The sequence below is a fragment of the Mauremys mutica genome, chromosome 24 (assembly GCF_020497125.1).
Source record: "Mauremys mutica isolate MM-2020 ecotype Southern chromosome 24, ASM2049712v1, whole genome shotgun sequence".
NCBI classification, from domain to species: Eukaryota; Metazoa; Chordata; order Testudines; family Geoemydidae; genus Mauremys; species Mauremys mutica.
Window position 1 is genome coordinate 13,284,028 of NC_059095.1, and position 18,521 is coordinate 13,302,548.

An 18,521-nucleotide genomic window follows, 5' to 3' on the forward strand; every position below is an offset into this window, starting at 1 on the left:
TTAGCAACCTGCACAAAAAGTTCTTATCTGTCCTTTTAAATATATGTATTTGTAAAAGATAACCCAGAAAAGGACGTATCGCTATACCCACACAATGTTTGCTGTTAACAAAATGGTTATGTGCAGCACCCATTTACAGAACAGCATTAAATTCTTATTTGAAATGTTGGAGGGTTTCAAGCTTTTATTTTTCCATTTTCCAAGACAGAGGTGCAGGGGGGAATCTTCAGAACACAGGATCATCATCATCTATGGAAAGAACAGCAGCCAATTTATGGGAAACAAGGAATAACTTAAAAACAAAACCCACATTATTGTACATTAATCACTCTGGAATATTCTGTTACCTGGCACAACTCTCAAGATCATACATAGAATGCAAAGAACAGAAGTTCATTTAATGCAATCGAAACAATCACCTAATGTGGGTTTCATCAGTGCCAGTGAGATGGGACATCCAGACAAATACACCATATTTGAGAGCACACAAACTCTTTAAATGGGCCAGTGTAATCTTTCTCCGTAAACTCAGGAGGTCTTGAATCAAAATATAGGTTAAAAATGGATATATAAGCTCTAAATGAGCAAGGGCTAGTTTCTCAGGACGCACTACTTTCTGGGTGTGGTGCTGTCTCAGAGGATGTGTCAGACTGGCTGACCATCTTGTATCACATTGATCTGCTCTCAGTGCTTAGAATTTGAAGCTCTTCTCCTGCTTCTCCCTACACTCTTATCTTAAACCAGCATATAAACATGAACTAATTTGCAAAATCATTTCCTCACTAATACCACGCCCTGAGCTAGGAGGTTTCTAAAAGAAACCTTCAGCTTCCATAGGATACGCCAATCAGCCAGCAAAACGACGCTGATGGGTCACAACTGCCTAAAGAGCAGAATGCAAATGTAACCCGAAGAGCCCCAACCAGGCCACAGAAGGTCTATGCACAGAGAGAAACTTTTCTCTGTTTGCTACTGTTCCCTGAACTGCCTTACAAGCGCAACAGAGCATTCCTGTAGCACCTCAGCCTGGAATGCAATCATTCTAGTCCTCATGCGACTTTCAGCTCACCACACTGTCTTGGGGGTGATTTCGTGGTGCTCAGGACCTGAGCTCAGAATTGCTGTCCTAAGGAAATCATCAGCTGCAGCCAATCCATCCATTTTCACAAATATAAACCTAAACCTTTGTTCACAGTTCCAACTGACCCCTTTGCTTGGGGAGAGATTCACTTCAGTTTGAGACACAGATACAAAAGGGTTCTGGTTTTCTCCCCAGGGGTTCAAGGAAAAAAACTTAATGTGCTTTTAACGGGAAGCTCAGCTGAGTTGTATTTAATGGTGAATAGAACAAGTATTTTTCATTAAAAAGATAATCAGAAATTTGCTGTTGAGATTAAAAATGCTGAATAATGTTAGAAAGCCCAAACCAAAGTATTAATGGAGTTATAAAAACAAGGTTTAAATGAGGATCTGGGTGTGAAGTTGAAGTGCTGAGAGCTTGGGATAATCACCATCCATCCAATCAGCTACCTGACTTGTGATCACTTACTAATCCAGAGTTCCCCAAACTGTGGGGCGAGCCGGAACGCTCCAGGAGGCTGCGGCGGGGCCTGGGCCAGCCTCCATAGGGAGGCAGCGCCACCCAGCTCCACCTCACACCGCTCTGCTCTCGACCCAGGGCCAAGACTGGGGACAAGAGTGGAACCGCACGTGGCTGTGGGCTCAGCTGCAGGCTGCAGCCCCCCACCATGGCCTGGGCTGTGTCTCCACCCCTGCCCTCAGCCACGGCCCCTTGCCACGGCTCTGTTCCCAGCCCCGCTCCCTGGCAGATGTGGTCCCTTTACCCCTGTCCCTCCCGCCCCCACACTGGGAGCCGTGGCAGGTTGATGGGAAAGGGGGGCACGACCCTGAAAAGTTTGGGGACCACTGTGCTAGTGAGATTCACTGGTTAAACACTAGACGTTACATAGAAAATGGAAGCATAACTCCTTTATTTTTTTCATTTTTCTCCTTTTTTCCAGGTAGCACTACAAAGACATTCAAATATTAAAGCCACGTTACAGGCCGTCCTTTAAACACACTTAAAATAACCAAATTAACTGTGGCAAGTGACCCTAGAACACAACGTTGTCAAAATAAAAGTTCTTTTAAAAAAAAATAAAGCCACTGGGCAACCAATTGAGAAACCCTCCACATAGAAACAGGTTGATCCAGTCACTACTGGCTGCCCAGGGCTAGGCTACCAGCTGTCCCAGCTGGGCGAGCCGGCTGTACTCCAAGTGCTGAGACCAAGCCCTTCACCCCCGTGTCTGTCAGTCAGTGCAGCTGGACACCCTTCCTCTGCTCAGCAGCAGCAGCTTGTATGGAATGGGAGCCCAAACAAGCAGAGCTATCAACACCTGACTTCTTCTATTTCCGAGAGGTGCTGCTGAGAAATGCCTGGCTTTAAAAATAGACTCGATGTTAAACTGTGCAGATTTAAAAAAAAAAAAAAAAAAAAAAGCAGCTTTTCCCTGTGTGAGTCCTGGCCACCTCTCTTTAGAAGGCACTCATTGGTATGCAGAGAATCTCTGTGGTTAGTGATTATGCTGTCATGTAACAGCTACTAGAAAGTTAGCACTCTGGCCTATTCTTAGCACCACCACTTCAGACTGTTTAGAGTAGCGCTTACCCCTACTCATAGTGTCACCTCTCCTGGAACATATTTTTTGCTTTCCCGGAAGAGAAAAACTATGCAAAATTGCAAACCACAATACCAAACAGGAGAAACCGTTCCAGTTTTTTCCCCTCTCTTGTTTTAGACAGCATGTTTTACAGGGGTGCTTTTAAGTACAATGTGCTGTGTCTAATGGAGAACTATAAATCCAAGGGAATTAAACATTTCAGACTGTCATTTCTACTGCCAACTGCCATTTATAAGTTGGCTGGTTTGCCAAAAATGGCTCTGAGCAAGCAGCTTATGTACCTCTTTACAATGCAGCACCCACTTCACTGCCCCAAAGTGGGAGCGCACAAAGTGCAAGATCCCCTTCCAAAAAAAAAAAAAAATTCAAATCAAACTTGTCAATTTCAGACAGACACTCCAGATCCAGCTAGAAACTGCCTCCAATTTCAGGCTGGACATCTAAAGTGAACAAGGATACAACTTTTTAAAAGATACAAACCCAATAAACTTGTGTTTTCCTTTACACGTCATGGGACATATTTAAAGCTTAAGAGAAATACCAGAGTTTAAAAAAAGTGCCTGCCTCAATCTACCTATTTTGCTGTGGGGAGGGTTTCTTTCAGAGTGGGGGGGGAGCGGGGGGGGCACACAGGAAGGGAACGTAATAGAGGGAGAGGGACTGTTGCCATAATCAACTTTACTCTTACGGAATGATGCAATTTCTGTAATGATTTAAGCACAATTTAAAACAAATCTACAGTACGTTATTTCAAGGGGAAAACCACTAAAATTGCCAAATGTCAGACTAAACAGCAACTCATATTTATATATAAAAAATTAAAGTCATGTGATCATTATCTCAGCAAATGCTACAACAGTGGTTAGGCATCATCATCTTCCTCTTTTTTGTCCTTCTTCCCGTTGCCCTCGCCCTCAGCTGTCTCACTGGTGTCTCGTCTCCTTTTTCTGTTACGGGCATTAAGTCTATTTTTAGGAGGAGGCAAAGGGTCCATTCCAAGTACTCTGTGTATCTGCCTGAAAGCTAGCATCCGTAAAGCATGCTAGAGGAGGAAGCAGAAGAAACATTAAGGATGGTACCATTGTCAGGACAGTAGTAGGCATGACACAGCTGATACTACACAGCCTACCGTATCTTCTGCGTACAGCAGCCTTTATAGTCACACACTGCAGGCTGGAGTTTAAAGTTAATGACAACGTGTTCTAAATATCAAGTACAGATACAAAAATATAAAGGACCTTATTGCAAAGCTGCTGAGAGCCCATAACTTCAATTAAAATCAGTGAAATCTGAGCTAGTCAGTTCCTCTGAAAAATCAGGCCTAAAAATGTTTGTCCTGAACCAAAACCTGCTGAAGTCAATGCAAATCTTTACAATAGTTTCTACCTCTTAAAAAGACTGTTTCCAAAGCCCAATGAAGAGCTAGAAACTACTGTAATTTGTTTAGTACAAGAAACAGTGTACAAATAGCAGCAGTCTTCTCACATCCCACACTGATCCATCCTGGAATGATCTCCTGCCTGATATACTGACAGAAGTGATTCCAACTCCCCCAACCTTTTAGTCCTAGACATCTCTTTTAGGTACTCATTATTCACTGAGGTCTAAGTAGAAAATGCTATACAGAGTCCACATAGGAATATTTAATCTAAAGTCTTGAGTTTAATACAAGCCAGAAAGGTGAAAGGTCAATATTTAACTGGTAAGCCTACCAGGGTTGTTCTGCACACAGGCAATACTTAGCTTAGTAACAGAGATCAGTGTGAATTTCTAAATCAAATATCTGACTTCAGCCTACTGCTTTGCAGATGTCAGGCAAGATTACATACACTAAAAACATTTTTAATTTTTTCTACCATGCAATGGCTGGCTTGCAATAAGATTTTTTTTTTATTTTAAAATTGCATTACATTGCCTGCCAACACCCTAAGAATCTTTGACTGATAATATCATTGCTTACGTGGCTAGCAGGAGCAGATTTTAGATACTGCGATCAGAAAATGCAGCACACAGCTTGCCTCTCCACATAAAATCTGATTAAACTGGCAGTTTTTGATGCCGGTGGATGTAAAGAAGAACTATCACACTATTTATTAAGAAAATTAATAATATTATAAAGAAATATGATTGTGAACATTTTTAAAGTATTAACTTACGAACACATGGACTTATTTGATTTTTTTTTACTTCATCTGTTACCTTTACACTAACCACTAAAGATGGCTAACAGGACTAGAGAAAAATAATATTTTTTCCATTGCATTTACTTTTTGACAGTTCTGTGTTTTCTAGTCCATTTCACTGGTTTTCCCTATAGTCAGTTTTCCCTTGTTTTTATGTATTTACCCCGTAATCCCTCCAAGCCACCCAGGAGAGAAAACTGTTTTGAAAATACAAAAATACGACTAAAAATGGGTAGAGAGACTTAGGGGCAAATGCAATACTGAAACTGACTTAACTCCCTTTAAAGGCAACTTTACTCTTCAATGTGAGGTATTTTTCACATTGATGTATTTCTTAATTTTAAAGAAGTGTGTAAATTAGGTGCAGCTTTCAGGGTCACAGAGTTGTTAACGCTGCTTTTGGGGTCACAAACATACAATCGCAAACCAGAGATTGTCCCTTCAATGGGTGCTGTAGCTGTTTTCAAAACCTTAAGTGGAAAGGATAGAGTAACCTCAAAATACCGATGTATACCAGATGCTTCACTTTACAGAATGCTTCTATTGAAGTTTCCTTCTCCATGCTATTAGAAATAACTGTCTTATCTACCTGTGCACTGGCTGTAATATCCTCTCGTTCCTGACTGGTCATAGTCTCTAGAGCATCCATTGCATCTTTCTCACAGGGATCTTGTAGCCCAGGTCCATCTGAATGCAAGGGGAAGAAGGAACCACAACTCTAAAACTCATTATGATCAGGGTTTAAGAAAAAGACAATAAAAAAACCACATTTTCCTAACATACAGTGTTAGTTACAGTATCACTGACATTGCTTTTCACTAGTTACACTGTTTGGTTACTTTTTTGCACTTGACTCAAGGAAGAAGGAAACCTCACTAGTCAGTTTCATTTCTGCATTCTCAGGGACTGGCACAGAATGCTGAAGTGCTTGGGCTTTATATTTTTTAAATATTGCTTTAAAGTTTTAATGAGAGCAATATTATTAAGGCACACGCAAGTGTTGGGCCTAAACTATCTGAATCTCTTTAAGCACTTCAAAATAAAAAATAATCAACACCTTCCCTTCAATCAAAAAGGCACATACAACACATCTGCCACTTTCTGAAAGCAGAGCTACCAATACCATTGAGTCCCAGAATCAATGCTGCGGACAGAGTTTATTCCAACAGCCATACTTTAACATCTGTTCAGTGGGAAACAATCACAAAATGTAGCGTGTACTCCGGGATGACAATACAGATGGCCCAATCCACTGTTTCAAAGATTTTGTGGCGCGACATTACAGATATTAGTTTAGAACTGACCCATCAAGAGCGTTCCTGTGGCTACACATTCAAGAACTCGGCGCATGGCATCTCCAGGACTTAGCGGACTTGTTGCACTACTTAAAGCCTTTTCTACAAGAAGTTCCATTGCCTGCAGGAAGGACAAAATCAGGGTTGACTTTTTAAATGAGGAAATGAAATTAAAATACAGTTTCTTAAAAATATAAGCAATGATGTGTCCTCCACAAAAGGCTGGCAGCCTCTGCAGACAGCAAATAATGCCTTTTTCAGGGCTGTGTCTTGCTTTTTAGTTCTTTGAAACTAGACTCAAGATACTGCTAAGGCAACCTTGTAAAACCGTCATGAACATCTAAGCTCCTGCAAAACACCCTTCTCGTCTACTTGTGGTATGACAATAAATGAGAACATTTTACTTGCTTGTCAACAAAAATTACTTGGCTGAGAGAATGGACAAACAGAACTTTGCCAGGCTGAGCTCAAGAGAATTCACAGCTCAGTTCAGAGTTAGCTACTAACTTATTTCTAAAAACTCTCTTTAGCAAGTAACATGATAGAATTCTGCACCTAGAGGATTTACAGAAGTCTGGTCACTTTCTTAGGAAAATTAGGACTGACCAAAGGATTTTGACCACTGTATGCTACATGGGAACATTTAGACCGGCTCCTCTATGGTTTTTTTGGGCATTTATTAGTTGACAATAGCCCTGCTATTTATTGGCACTTTTCTAAAAATGTTCACATTTATCATCACTTGTTTATTAAATTATTTTGTAAACCTACAGGCATCTACCAGCGAAACCCGTCACCTTTTATCCAGCTTTCCTATTATGTTTATATGATTCTAATACTACAAAACTTTCTAGTATTGTCCAATCATCAGTAGTATTACAGTTGCACTGGAAGTTCCCAATCAAGATCCCATTGTACTAGACATTGTATATACACAGCAAGAGAGTTCTAGGCCCATGGTACTTACAATCTTCCAGCCGCGGTAAGAGCTGGAAGAGAAGGGATAGCACGGTGAAGAAAGCAAATGTGCTTCCCTCTCAAGAAGCCAATTCATCCCCCTCCCACAGGTTAACTGCACATGTGCAGAAAGAGGAGGGGGTAGAAAGAGGGGACTATTGTATAAGTAAGTACCAGTGGGGTCTCTCTCCAAAGGTTAGGTTCATTTCTTCAGCCAAATATAAGGAAAGCAAGTCCCTCAACTGCTCCTAAACCAGCAGCACAAAGGCAACAAAGGCAGATGAACAAGATCAACACCAGGGTTCAGTTACACTGGAGGGATAAAACGTGTTCCTAGTATTTACTGAGGCAATCCACAAGTTAGACTAATGCAGTAGCTAGTATGGCAGAAGGTTTTCTAAGAACTGCATGGTTTACAATAAATACAATCCAACTAGCTTCCCCAGTTGTTTAAGACTCTCTGAAGTAGACAAACTACTCTTTACAGAGTATTTATATGCTTAATATGAATAGGTCTCCTGGAAGCCTTGTGAGAGAAGAGAGTTCCAGGTATGCATGGAGCATGTAACCCACTGTATGGGCACAACATTTGTGTCCATACAGCATAGTGGATTTAGAGCTCAGCTGTGTTAGGAGTTTGTATGTTAAACACATCTGACTCCGTATACAGTGTCTACAGTCATGCTGGTGTGGCTGTTCACAGTCTGAGGAAAGGGACCTCCTCTCTCAGAGCTCCAGCAATCATACTGCTTATGTGGCCTGCAGACACGGGCTGTGGCACCATACTTGTTATAGCCAAGTATGAAGTTGAAAATCTGAGATGACTGCAGATATGCACTAATTATTTTTAAATGGTCACATTCTCCACCCCTGCAAGAGGAACTGGAATTGAATAACTACATCAATTTGCTTTGATGAAGAGGCTATGGAGGATGGATTCCCTATTGCTGAGCAGCAGTCTTCTTACTACTTCTTGTTATAGAAAAGGAAGGGTAAATGTAGACCATACTCTGGGACCTACTGAGGTCAGTAGGCTTTGTCACTGACGTCAACAGATTCAGCCCTATGTATCCAATGTACTTGTGTGGTTAGCTTATCTTTTACTTCATTTCAATGCCCCCGATAATCATCACTGTTGCTAAAAGCGTCTTACATGATAGCAATCAAAGGAAGGGTGTCACAGAAAATGCTTCTGTCTTCTTACCCAATCTGGAAGTGCCCCCCATGTTGGTACACGCTGGCAAAGATCTCGCAGAACCCTGATGATAATCACACATGACTGCAGACCGTTAGCTCTAGCCTTTATGGAAATAAAGGAGACTGTTTGCTAACAGGAAATATCTAAGACAATAAAAACCTAAGTCATACAAGCAACAAAACAAAACTCATTAAAAGTATCTTAGAGTCTGAAGAAAATATTCTCCTTATCTGAATATTAAACCATTTGACTTCACATGGAGCGAAAGTGTCCACTCTGTTCTACTCCACGTAAAAAATGCAACGGGGCACTGGCCTTCTACAAAAATGCTGAGGTAGAACACAAAACCAAAAGGGATAAAGAAACTAACCTGTCTAGTTAAAAGAAGGCTACACCAATTGTGTTCAACATTTTGAGCACTCTCAGGGTAAGCAACATTATTTGTGGATTCAGTGCTAGCAAAAGGTGTTAGATTGGCAGCTCTGAATACTCAAATCCTCTACTTATCCACAAAGCAGGTAAAGAATGATCAGAACAGGGCAGGCTTCACTTCTCCATTAGCCAATGGATTGCAAGTGTCCTGGAGAGACCAACGGGGATGTTGTCTCTAAGGATCTATTCTGCTCTTGATTTTCTGTTGGGGTTGCTGCACAGTGCTAATTATGGTGGTGGATTTTATACATATTTCTTAAACAACTAGAGAGACAACGTGGGGTAATATCTTTTATTGGACCAACTTCCATTGATGAGAAAGACAAGCTTGCAAGCTGGCACAGAGCTCTTCTTCAGATCTGGGAAAAGTACACAGGTGTCACAGCTAAATACAAGGTTTGTTTTGCATAAGGAATTAATACGCTAAACAGATTGTTTAGCATAAGGAATTAATATGTTGTAAGAAACCACTCAAGATGAATTGGAAATTAACACCTCTGCAATCAAAGAACAAAGGAAGGTCAGTGGGTCTTAAACAATCATCAGTTGTATTTGAAAGTTTAGGGTTTAAAAGGGCATTTCTAAGCCAGGTGGTGAAGGTGACATATAAAAAGATCCTCTCAGATCCATTTACTGACAGAAGTTGACATATGCAGCCTTCTTTAGCCTGCCAGAATAAAGATAAAATATTTTGCTTCAGCAGGATTTATTTTCACCAAAACCCAACAAAAACCATTTAGAAATATTGCTATTTTAAGTTACTGTGCTGTGGAGAGGATGAGTTGGAATGTGTACACAAAAATTTGGGGGTCAAATTATACAGATGCTGCCAATAGCATCAGTTACACTTTGAATAAACATGGTCAGCTCTGCAGCACAAAACTGTGCCTCCTTCCCGCTCCTTCTACCAGATTAGCAAATCAATGGGAAAAGGAGAGTTACCTGTTCCATAATTGGCATTCTTCGAGATGTGTTGCTCAGGTGTATTCCACAGTAGGTGTGAGTGCTCACCACGTGTACTGGTGCCGGAAGTTTTTCCCCTTAGCAGTACCCATACGGGGGGAGCACCACTTCGACTCCTGGAGTGGCGCCTCTATATTGCACTATAAGGGGAGCTGCACACTCCCCCAACCCTCGGTTCCTTCTTGCTAGACAACTCCGACAGAGGGGAAGGAGGACGGGATGTGGAATACACCTGAGCAACACATCTCGAAGAACGCCAGTTACAGAACAGGTAACTGTCCTTTCTTCTTCGAGTGACTGCTCATGTGTATTCCACAGTAGGTGACTCCAAGCTATAGTTGATGGAGATGATCGCATAATGTGAAGAAAAGATGTGGACAGAGGACCACGTGGCAGCTCTACATATGTCCTGGATAGGGAGATGAGTTTCACAGGCGGCCGACGAGGCCTGAGCTCTCGTAGAATGCGCCTTAACAATAGGCGGCAGGGTTCCCTGCCAGGTCGTACCACGTGTGTATGCATGAGGTGATCCAGCGGGAAAGGCGCTAGGTTGAAACTGGTTGCCCTCTCATATGTTTGGCCAACGCAATGAACAGCTGCGAGGATTTCCAGAACGGCCTGGTATGGTTCAAGTAAAAGGCCAGTGCCCTACGCACATCTAGAGTGTGTAGGCAGCGTTCCTCGTTGGAGGAATGGGGCTTAGGACAGATGTCCTGATCCATATGGAAGGCGGAGACCACCTTGGGGAGAAAAGCAGGGTGTGGGCGAAGCTGGACCTTATCTTTGTGGAATACTGTATACGGGGGTTCCGAGGTCAAGGCCCTAAGCTCCGAGACACGACAAGCTGATGTGATAGCAACAAGGAATGCTACCTTCCATGACAGGTGGGACCAGGAACACGTGGCCAATGTTCAAAGGGAGGACCCGTGAAGTGGGATAACACTAGGTTTAGATCCCATTGCGGGGAGAGGGGGCCTGGCATACGGAAATGAACGATCCAGGCCCTTTAAAAAGCGGGAGGTCATATGGTGGGAAAAGACCAAGTGGCCCTGTACCAGGGGGTCGAAGGCCGATATGGCCGCCAAATGCACCCTAACGGAGGTGGGCGCTAGCCCTTGTGTCCTAAGGGACAAGAGGTAATGGAGAATGAGTTGGAGTGATGCAGACAATGGGGAGGTTCCCCACTCTCCCACCCACCTAGAGAACCTGGACCATTTGGCTAGGTACGTCTTGTGTGGACGGCTTTCTGCTTTCCAACAGAACTCGTTTGACGTTCTCCGAACATCTCTCCTCCTCCTCATCCAACCACGGAGCAACCATGCTGTCAGGTGAAGCGCGGCCAGGTTGGGGTGGAGGAGGCATTCCCCTTCCTGGGAGAGGAGATCTGGCCGAAGCGGCAGCCTCCGCGGGGGAGCCTCTAGGAGTTGTAGGAGGTCCCGTACCAGTGTTGACAGGCCCAATCCGGGGCTATGAGGATGACCCGCGTCCTGTCCGCTTTTACTTTTTGCGGGACTTTGCCTATTAGGGGGAAAGGTGGGAAGGCATAGAAAAGTTGGCCTGACCACTGAAGGAGAGAAGCGTCCGAGGTCGCCCCCCTTCCCCTGGAGCAGAACTGGGAGCAGCGTTGGTTCTGGTCGGTTGCAAAAAGGTCGACCAGGGGAACTCCCCACTCCCGGAAGAGCTGTAGGATGACCTCCCAGTGGAGTGACCACTCGTACTGGTGGGAAAAAAAACTCTGCTGAGGTGATCGGCTCGCACATTGCGGATGCCGGGTAGGTGGAAGGCTCGCAGGGAGATATCGTGGGCTATACAGAACTCTCACAGGCTCAGGGCTTCCAGGCATAGGAGCACGTTCCTCCCTGTCTGTTGATGTAATACATCGCAGCCGTATTGTCTGTGAGGACTCTGACCACCTTCCCACGAAAGTGCCCACTGAAAGCTACGCCCCCCCAACCGTATTGCCCTGAGCTCCCTGATGTTTATGTGTAGGGATAATTCCGAGGCCAACCATCTCCCTTGTGTTTGAATGCTCCCTATATGGGCCCCCCAGCCCAGGTCCGAGGCATCCGACACCAGGTCTAGTGAGGGGGAAACTTCTCGGAAGGGGACCCCTTGCTGCATGTTGCGCAGGGAGGGACCACCATTGAAAGGTAGCAACTACCTGAGACAGTATCGTGACACCCTTGTCCAGCCCGTCTCGGGCCTGGGAATACTGGGAGGACAGCCAGAGTTGGAGAGGCCTCATTCTGAGCATGGCGTGGCAAACCACGTAGGTGCACACCGCCATGTGCCTGACGATCTGAAGGCACGCCCTCGCCGTCATCACGGGGAAGGCTGTGACCGAGGCAATGAGACCTTTGAGGGTCTCGAACCTGTCTGGGGGGGAGAGGTTGTGGTCTCTAACGAGTCCAGTAGCGCCCCTATGAATTCTATGCGCTGAACCGGAACTAACGTAGACTTGGTCTTGTTTACCACTAGGCCAAGATCTGCGCACGTGGACAGGAGAAGTCCCACCTGGGTCTGTATTTGGGACTGGGAGGTGCCCTTGAGAAGCCAATCGTCCAGGTATGGGAAGATCTGCATCCCTCTCATCCGGAGGTAGGCTACAACCACCGCCATGCATTTGGTGAAAACTCTGGGAGCCGTGGAAAGGCCAAACGGGAGGACTGTGAACTGGTAATGGTCCCCCCACTACCAGGAATCGGAGGAAGCGCCTGTGTCGCTCGAATATATGGATAAGGAAATATGCGTCCTGGAGGTCCAGGGCCGCGAACCAATCCCTCGGGTCCAGAGAAGAAACGATAGAGGCCAGGGATACCATCCGGAACCTGTAGTGGACCATAAAACTGTTGAGATCCCGTAGGTCTAGGATGGGTCTGAGCCCCCCATTCGCCTTCAGGATCAGGAAATACCAGGAGGATAAATCCTTGCCCTGGAATTCTTCCGGTACCCTTTCGACTGCCCCCAGGCGGAGGCAGCGTGTCACCTCCTGGTCTAGGAGGCAGGCGTGCTCCGGGTCCCCGAGGCTCACCCAGGGCAGGGGGTGAGGTGAACTGCAACATGTGGCTCTTGGAGATAGTGTTGAGGACCCACTGGTCTGACGTTATATGGGACCACTCCACAAGGAAGGCAGATAAACGGTTGCAGAACGCAAACTTTATTAACTGGGGGGCTTCCTTGGCAACAGGCCCAGTGGCCCCCCAGCAAAGAGTCAAAACCGCCTCTTTCCCTGCCTTTTGCCCTTCGAGAGGCCTGGCCGTGGGGCCAAGTGGGACTGACATTGGGACCCACCCCTCTGTTCCCTCGGTCTCATGGGCAGAGGCTCATATCTGCTCCTAGCAGGGGGAGCCGAAGCCTGCGTCCTGGGCTTGTCATAGAATCATAGAATAGAATCATAGAATATCCGGGTTGGAAGGGACCTCAGGAGGTCATCTAGTCCAACCCCCTGCTCAAAAGCAGGACCAATTCCCAACTAAATCATCCCAGCCAGGGCTTTGTCAAGCCTGACCTTAAAAACCTCCACCACCTCCCTAGGTAACCCATTCCAGTGCTTCACCACTCTCTGAGTGAAAAAGTTTTTCCTAATATCCGACCTAAACCTCCCCCAATGCAACTTGAGACCGTTACTCCTTGTTCTGTCATCAGGTACCACTGAGAACAGTCTAGATCCATCCTCTTTGGAACCCCCTTTCAGGTAGTTGAAAGCAGCTATCAAATCCCCCCTCATTCTTCTCTTCTGCAGACTAAACAATCCCAGTTCCCTCAGCCTCTCCTCATAAGTCATGTGCTCCAGCCCCCTAATCATTTTTGTTGCCCTCCGCTGGACTCTTTCCAATTTGTCCACATCTTTCTTGTAGTGTGGGGCCCAAAACAGGACACAGTACTCCAGATGAGGCCTCACCAAGGTCGAACAGAGGGGAATGATCACATCCCTCGATCTGCTGACAGTGCCCCTACTTACACAGCCCAAAATGCCGTTAGCCTTCTTGACAACAAGAGCACATTGTTGACTCAGATCCAGCTTCTCGTCCACTGTAACCCCTAGGTCCTTTTCTACAGAACTGCTTCCTAGCCATTCGGTCCCTAGACTGTAACAGTGAATGGGATTCTTCTATCCTAAGTGCAGGATTCTGCACTTGTCCTTGTTGAACCTCATCAGGTTTCTTTTGGCCCAGTCCTCTAATTTGTCTAGGTCCCTCTGTATCCTATCCCTACCCTCCAGGTATATACTACTCCTCCAAGTTTAGTGTCATCTGCAAACTTGCTGAGAGTGCAGTCCACGCCATCCTCCAGATCATTAATGAAGATATTGAACCTTGTCCTTCGCCAGAGGGACGTACAGGCCCAAGGTTTACAGGGTGGTGCGGGAGTCTTTCACTCATGCAGGCGGACATCAGTTTGGTCCGCGAACAATGCTTTCCCGTCAAAGGGAAGGTCGTGCATCAAGGACTGGGACACTGCAGACAGGAGAAGCCACGATGCCCTGCACATGGATATGGCAGAGGCCATCGAGCAGGTTGCCATGTCAACCGCGTCTGAAGCCGCCGCTGCTCCTTCCTCTACCAGAGCCCTGAACTCCTTTTTGTCCCACTCCAGAAGGAGAGGTTCAAACTTGGTAGGGACCCCCATAGGTTGAAGTCATACCGGCTCAGTAGGGCTTGATGGTTGGCCATCCAGAGCTGGAAAATCGCTGAGGAATAAACCTTCCTGCCAAACATATCCAGTCTCCTGGCATCCTTGTCTTTGGGGGTGGGTGCGGGTTGACTGTGACGTTCCCGGTGGTTCACTGATTCCACCACCAGGGAATTAGGTGCCGGGTGGGAATACAGGTACTCATGGTCCTTAGCCGGCACGAAGTATTTTCTCTCCGCTTTCTTGGAGATGTGGGCCAAGGAAGCTGGGGTTTGCCACAGGGTAGTTGAGATATTGACTACCCCCTGGTGGAGAGGCAGAGCCACCCAGCCAGGTGCCGAGGACGAGAGCACATTAAAAAGAGTCAGACAGCTCCTCCAACTCCTCAGCCCGGAGCTGGAGACTGGACACCACCTGCTTAAGGAGCTCCTGGTGAGCCTTAAAGTCCTCCTGTGGTATGGGTGGCAGTGCCGTTATGGCCTCCTCCGGTGCCGGCGAGGGGAATGGCACGGTGCCTAGGGCATCAGGGGGTCGATACTCAGGTCAGAGTCCGGGTGCAGTGCCGTTGGCTCAAGACCCGTTGACTTTTCCCTCTGCCGAGGAGGGGAGGCCAAAGGACCCTGGGATGCTCCGGCCACCAAGCGAGAACTCGCCTGGGCAGGCATCTGCAGCCACGGTGCCCACTGACACACCACTGCCCCTGCCCCTGCCATGGTGTGCCGTGCCACTGACCAACTTGGGGGCCGGGCAGCACAGTTTGTTCTTGCTGAGCCGCATGACTTGGAGACAGGTGGCTGGGTGCCGATGCTGAGGTCACCGTTGAGCGCACGGTACCGTAGGAGTGGCGAGAGTGGTGAGACGGTGCCGTCCGCATGACCAGGACCTCGATGACGAGGTTTGGTACCCGTCCGAGGTGCTGCTCCTGTACTCGCCCTGGTGGCCGGAGCTATGACGCTTTGGTGCCGGAGAATCTCAAGAGGAGTCCCGCGTGCGATGTCTGGTAGAGCGGGAACTCAAATCGTAGCGTCTACGTCAGTGGTGTCACGATCGGCTCCAGTAGCTGCGGCGCAAGGAGGAGCATCGGTGCCACTTATCCCAGTGCCTGCGACCCTGGTCGCGGGGCGTGGAGGAGCCCCTAGGCTCCTTCGCGGGTGGTGAGCCGGTCAGCCTAAGCGGGGTAGAGGGCTGGGGCGAGCTGTGGGAAGACCTCTCAAGCGAGGCGGCGAGCGGTTCTCGGAGCGTGGACTGTGCCGTGTCGGAGAGGTCTGTTGTGCTCCCAGTGGCGGCTTCCCTCGAGACCAGGGACCTGTCTCAGGCGGCGCCCCAAGTACCAGGAGGGTTAAGATGTCACTTGCGGCCTGTGCAGCCTCCGGAGTTGATGGCATCCTCACCGCAAGGGATGCACTCACGGATGGGACCGGGCTGCTCCGCTCAGCACGAGTCGGAGGCCTGGGTCCCGAGGGGGATCGTGGGCTGCCCAGCTCAGGTCCGGCCTCACCCCTACTTTTGTCTCAGAGCCGCTGAGTCTTCCCCTGCTTCTTGGAGGGGGAGCGGTGCTGGCTAGTGGAGGGGACTTCACTCCGTACCGAAGACGCGGTGCCAGGCGCCGAGTCCGTTCAGCGTGCCGAGGCCAGTGCTGTTTCCATTAGGAGAGCGCAAAGTCTAATGTCCCTTTCCTTCTTAGTTCGGGGCTTGAATGATCTGCCGATCCTACAGCACTCACTTACGTGGGTCTCGCTCCAGTAACGGAGATACTGAGTGTGCAGGTCGCTTCTTGGCATACAACTGCGACAGGAGTTGCACGACTTGAAGCCTGGGGCACGGGGCATGCCCCTAACCCAGATGGCTAACTGGAGAAAATTATTTAACTATTGGAAGAACTGTACTACTAAGGCTAACTAGAGAAGCTGCAGCAAGGCTGGAGCACGAAGTTCCGACTACCTTCACTGGTGGCAAGAAGGAACTGGGGGGAGCAGGGGGGAGGGAGGTACGTAGCTCCCCTTATAGTGCGATATAGAGGTGCCACTCCAGGGGTCGCAGCGGTTCTCCCCCCCTACGGGTACTGCTAAGGGAAAAACTTCCGGCACCGGTGCAAGTGGCGAGCACGTACACCTACTGTAGAATACACCTGAGCAATCACTCGAAGAACTGCACAACACATCTCAGTGCTTAGAAAAGCTCTTTACCTGGAACCATTTAGCATGACGAAGGGCAGCCAATGACTCCAGGCATTTCTGTTGACTCAAAATATCACAGGGGTCAGGCTGAGATTCTGCTGCTGCTTCTAAGAGGAAAGAAATATATGAATGTCTCTTTGCACCATTTACTTACAAAGCTTTCGCAACCAAGAGTTGCTGTAAAAGACCATAACACAACCATAACTTTTTGTTACTAATAGCTATCAAACTAACATACTGTAGTTTCTAAATCGTATCCACAGACTGAAGCCCGACTGCATTGTGATTAGAGATCATTGTCTCCTCCACCAAAAGCAAGCAGGCTTTTTCAAATGAGAATATGTTCCTGAAAGCATTGAGAGCAGCACAAAAATCTCTATTAAATTACAGCAATTAGGTCTGCAGATTTATCAAGTTAAGTCTCGAACACAGCTAACTCCATCCATCTTCTGCTTCCCCATTCAGGAAGGTGAAGGGAAAAAGCAGCACAGGAGTTTTAGGAGGATTTCAGCCTTCTGATTTTGTCACTTTGAAAGTATTCTGACAGCAGTAACCAAATCAACAAATCAAAATATCTGCTCATGGTTAGTTCATTTTGAAATTATTACATACTTAGTACATCAAACCTTTCACACAAAGTAATTTTAAACCATCAATGATTTACTCACCTTCGTCAGCAGAAGCATCCTCTCTCATGAGAGGAGATGTGACTGAAATTGTGACCTGCATTTTTGGTTCCTTGCACGAACAGATGAGTATACTCGCTTCCTCAGCATCAGATGAAACTTCATACTCATCTTCAGTTAACGTCTAGAAAGTTAAAAACAAAACTCCACTTGTTTCATCTTCAAGTTCATGTGCCAGCATTATCTCTATACCCCACTATTAAAAAAAAATGTATTTGGTGAATTTTTTGTTCAAGAAAGAAATTGACTAATATAGTTTAAAAGCTAGGAATGATGTAGCATCAGTTTCAATTACATTAGTAGAAAAATGGGTGAGGTAATATCTTTTATTGGATCAACTCCTGTTGAAGGAAGGGACAAGCTTTTGAGCTATACAGAGCTCTTCCTCCGGTCTGGAGAAGGTAGACAGAGTGTCTGAGCTAAATACAAGGTGGGACAGGTTGTTAAGCATAAGAGGTTCACACATGCAGTATAAAACTATTTTAAATGAAGTGGGCAATTCAAGATTAGGAGGCAGTAGGGTGTGCTACAAATTGTTGTAATACACCATAAAACCAGTGTGTGTGTTAAGTCCAGAAGAGTTATGAATTTAAGTTCCCAGGCTTGTCTTTTGAAGGTATTTATGCAGGTTTCCTTTGAGGATGAGGACTGAGAGGTGAGACATGGACACATCTGTATCCTGAAAGAAATCTTCCCCAAACTCTCTTCTGACTTTCAAACACCACCCCAACCTTACCAAGCTTGTCATCAGAAGCAAGCTCCGATCAGACCAAGACGCACCAACTCAAAGCAGCATCAGTTCCTGCCAGAACCAGGTGCAAAACATGCAGACATATCTCCACTGATACAATGATCAGTACCTCCCACAATACAACTTTCAAGATCTATGGATCCTACACATGCTTATCACAACATGTGATATACCTCATCCAGTGCATCAAATGCCACAACTATGTGGGTGAAACGAGACAATCACTACACTTCTCAAATGAAACCAAGCAGAAAATTGATAGCGACAGACCACCACATCGTCCATGGGCGAACACTTTCACAAAGTTATCAGTCCATGTCTGACCTCAGTCCTCGTCTTCAAAGGAATCCCACATAACACCTTCAAGGGACATGGCCGGGAGCTTAAATTCATAACTCTGCTGGACACTAAAAACCATGATATTAACAAAGATACTGGTTTCATGGCTTATTATAGTAATTTGTAACACACTCCGCTGCCTGCTAACCTTTAATTGCCCAATTCCTTAAACTGCTGTCTCCTACAGCATATGTGAACCTCTTACACTTAATACTTTGTCTCAC

At 46.4% G+C, this 18,521-nt stretch overlaps 1 protein-coding gene across 2 annotated transcripts in view; it reads right to left on the minus strand.

Moving 5' to 3' along the window:
• Positions 1-18,521, minus strand: part of ZFR2 (zinc finger RNA binding protein 2) — an 88,805-nt gene continuing 70,284 nt past the window's right edge. For both annotated transcript variants that reach the window (XM_044998602.1, XM_044998604.1), the window contains exons 14-19: positions 17,190-17,331; positions 16,531-16,628; positions 8,324-8,419; positions 6,172-6,283; positions 5,457-5,554; positions 1-3,726 (exon numbers count right to left, since the gene is read on the minus strand). In XM_044998602.1, coding sequence (XP_044854537.1) covers positions 3,547-3,726; positions 5,457-5,554; positions 6,172-6,283; positions 8,324-8,419; positions 16,531-16,628; positions 17,190-17,331 — 726 coding nt within the window. In that variant the 3' untranslated portion in view covers positions 1-3,546. The remainder of the gene's footprint in view (positions 3,727-5,456; positions 5,555-6,171; positions 6,284-8,323; positions 8,420-16,530; positions 16,629-17,189; positions 17,332-18,521) is intronic.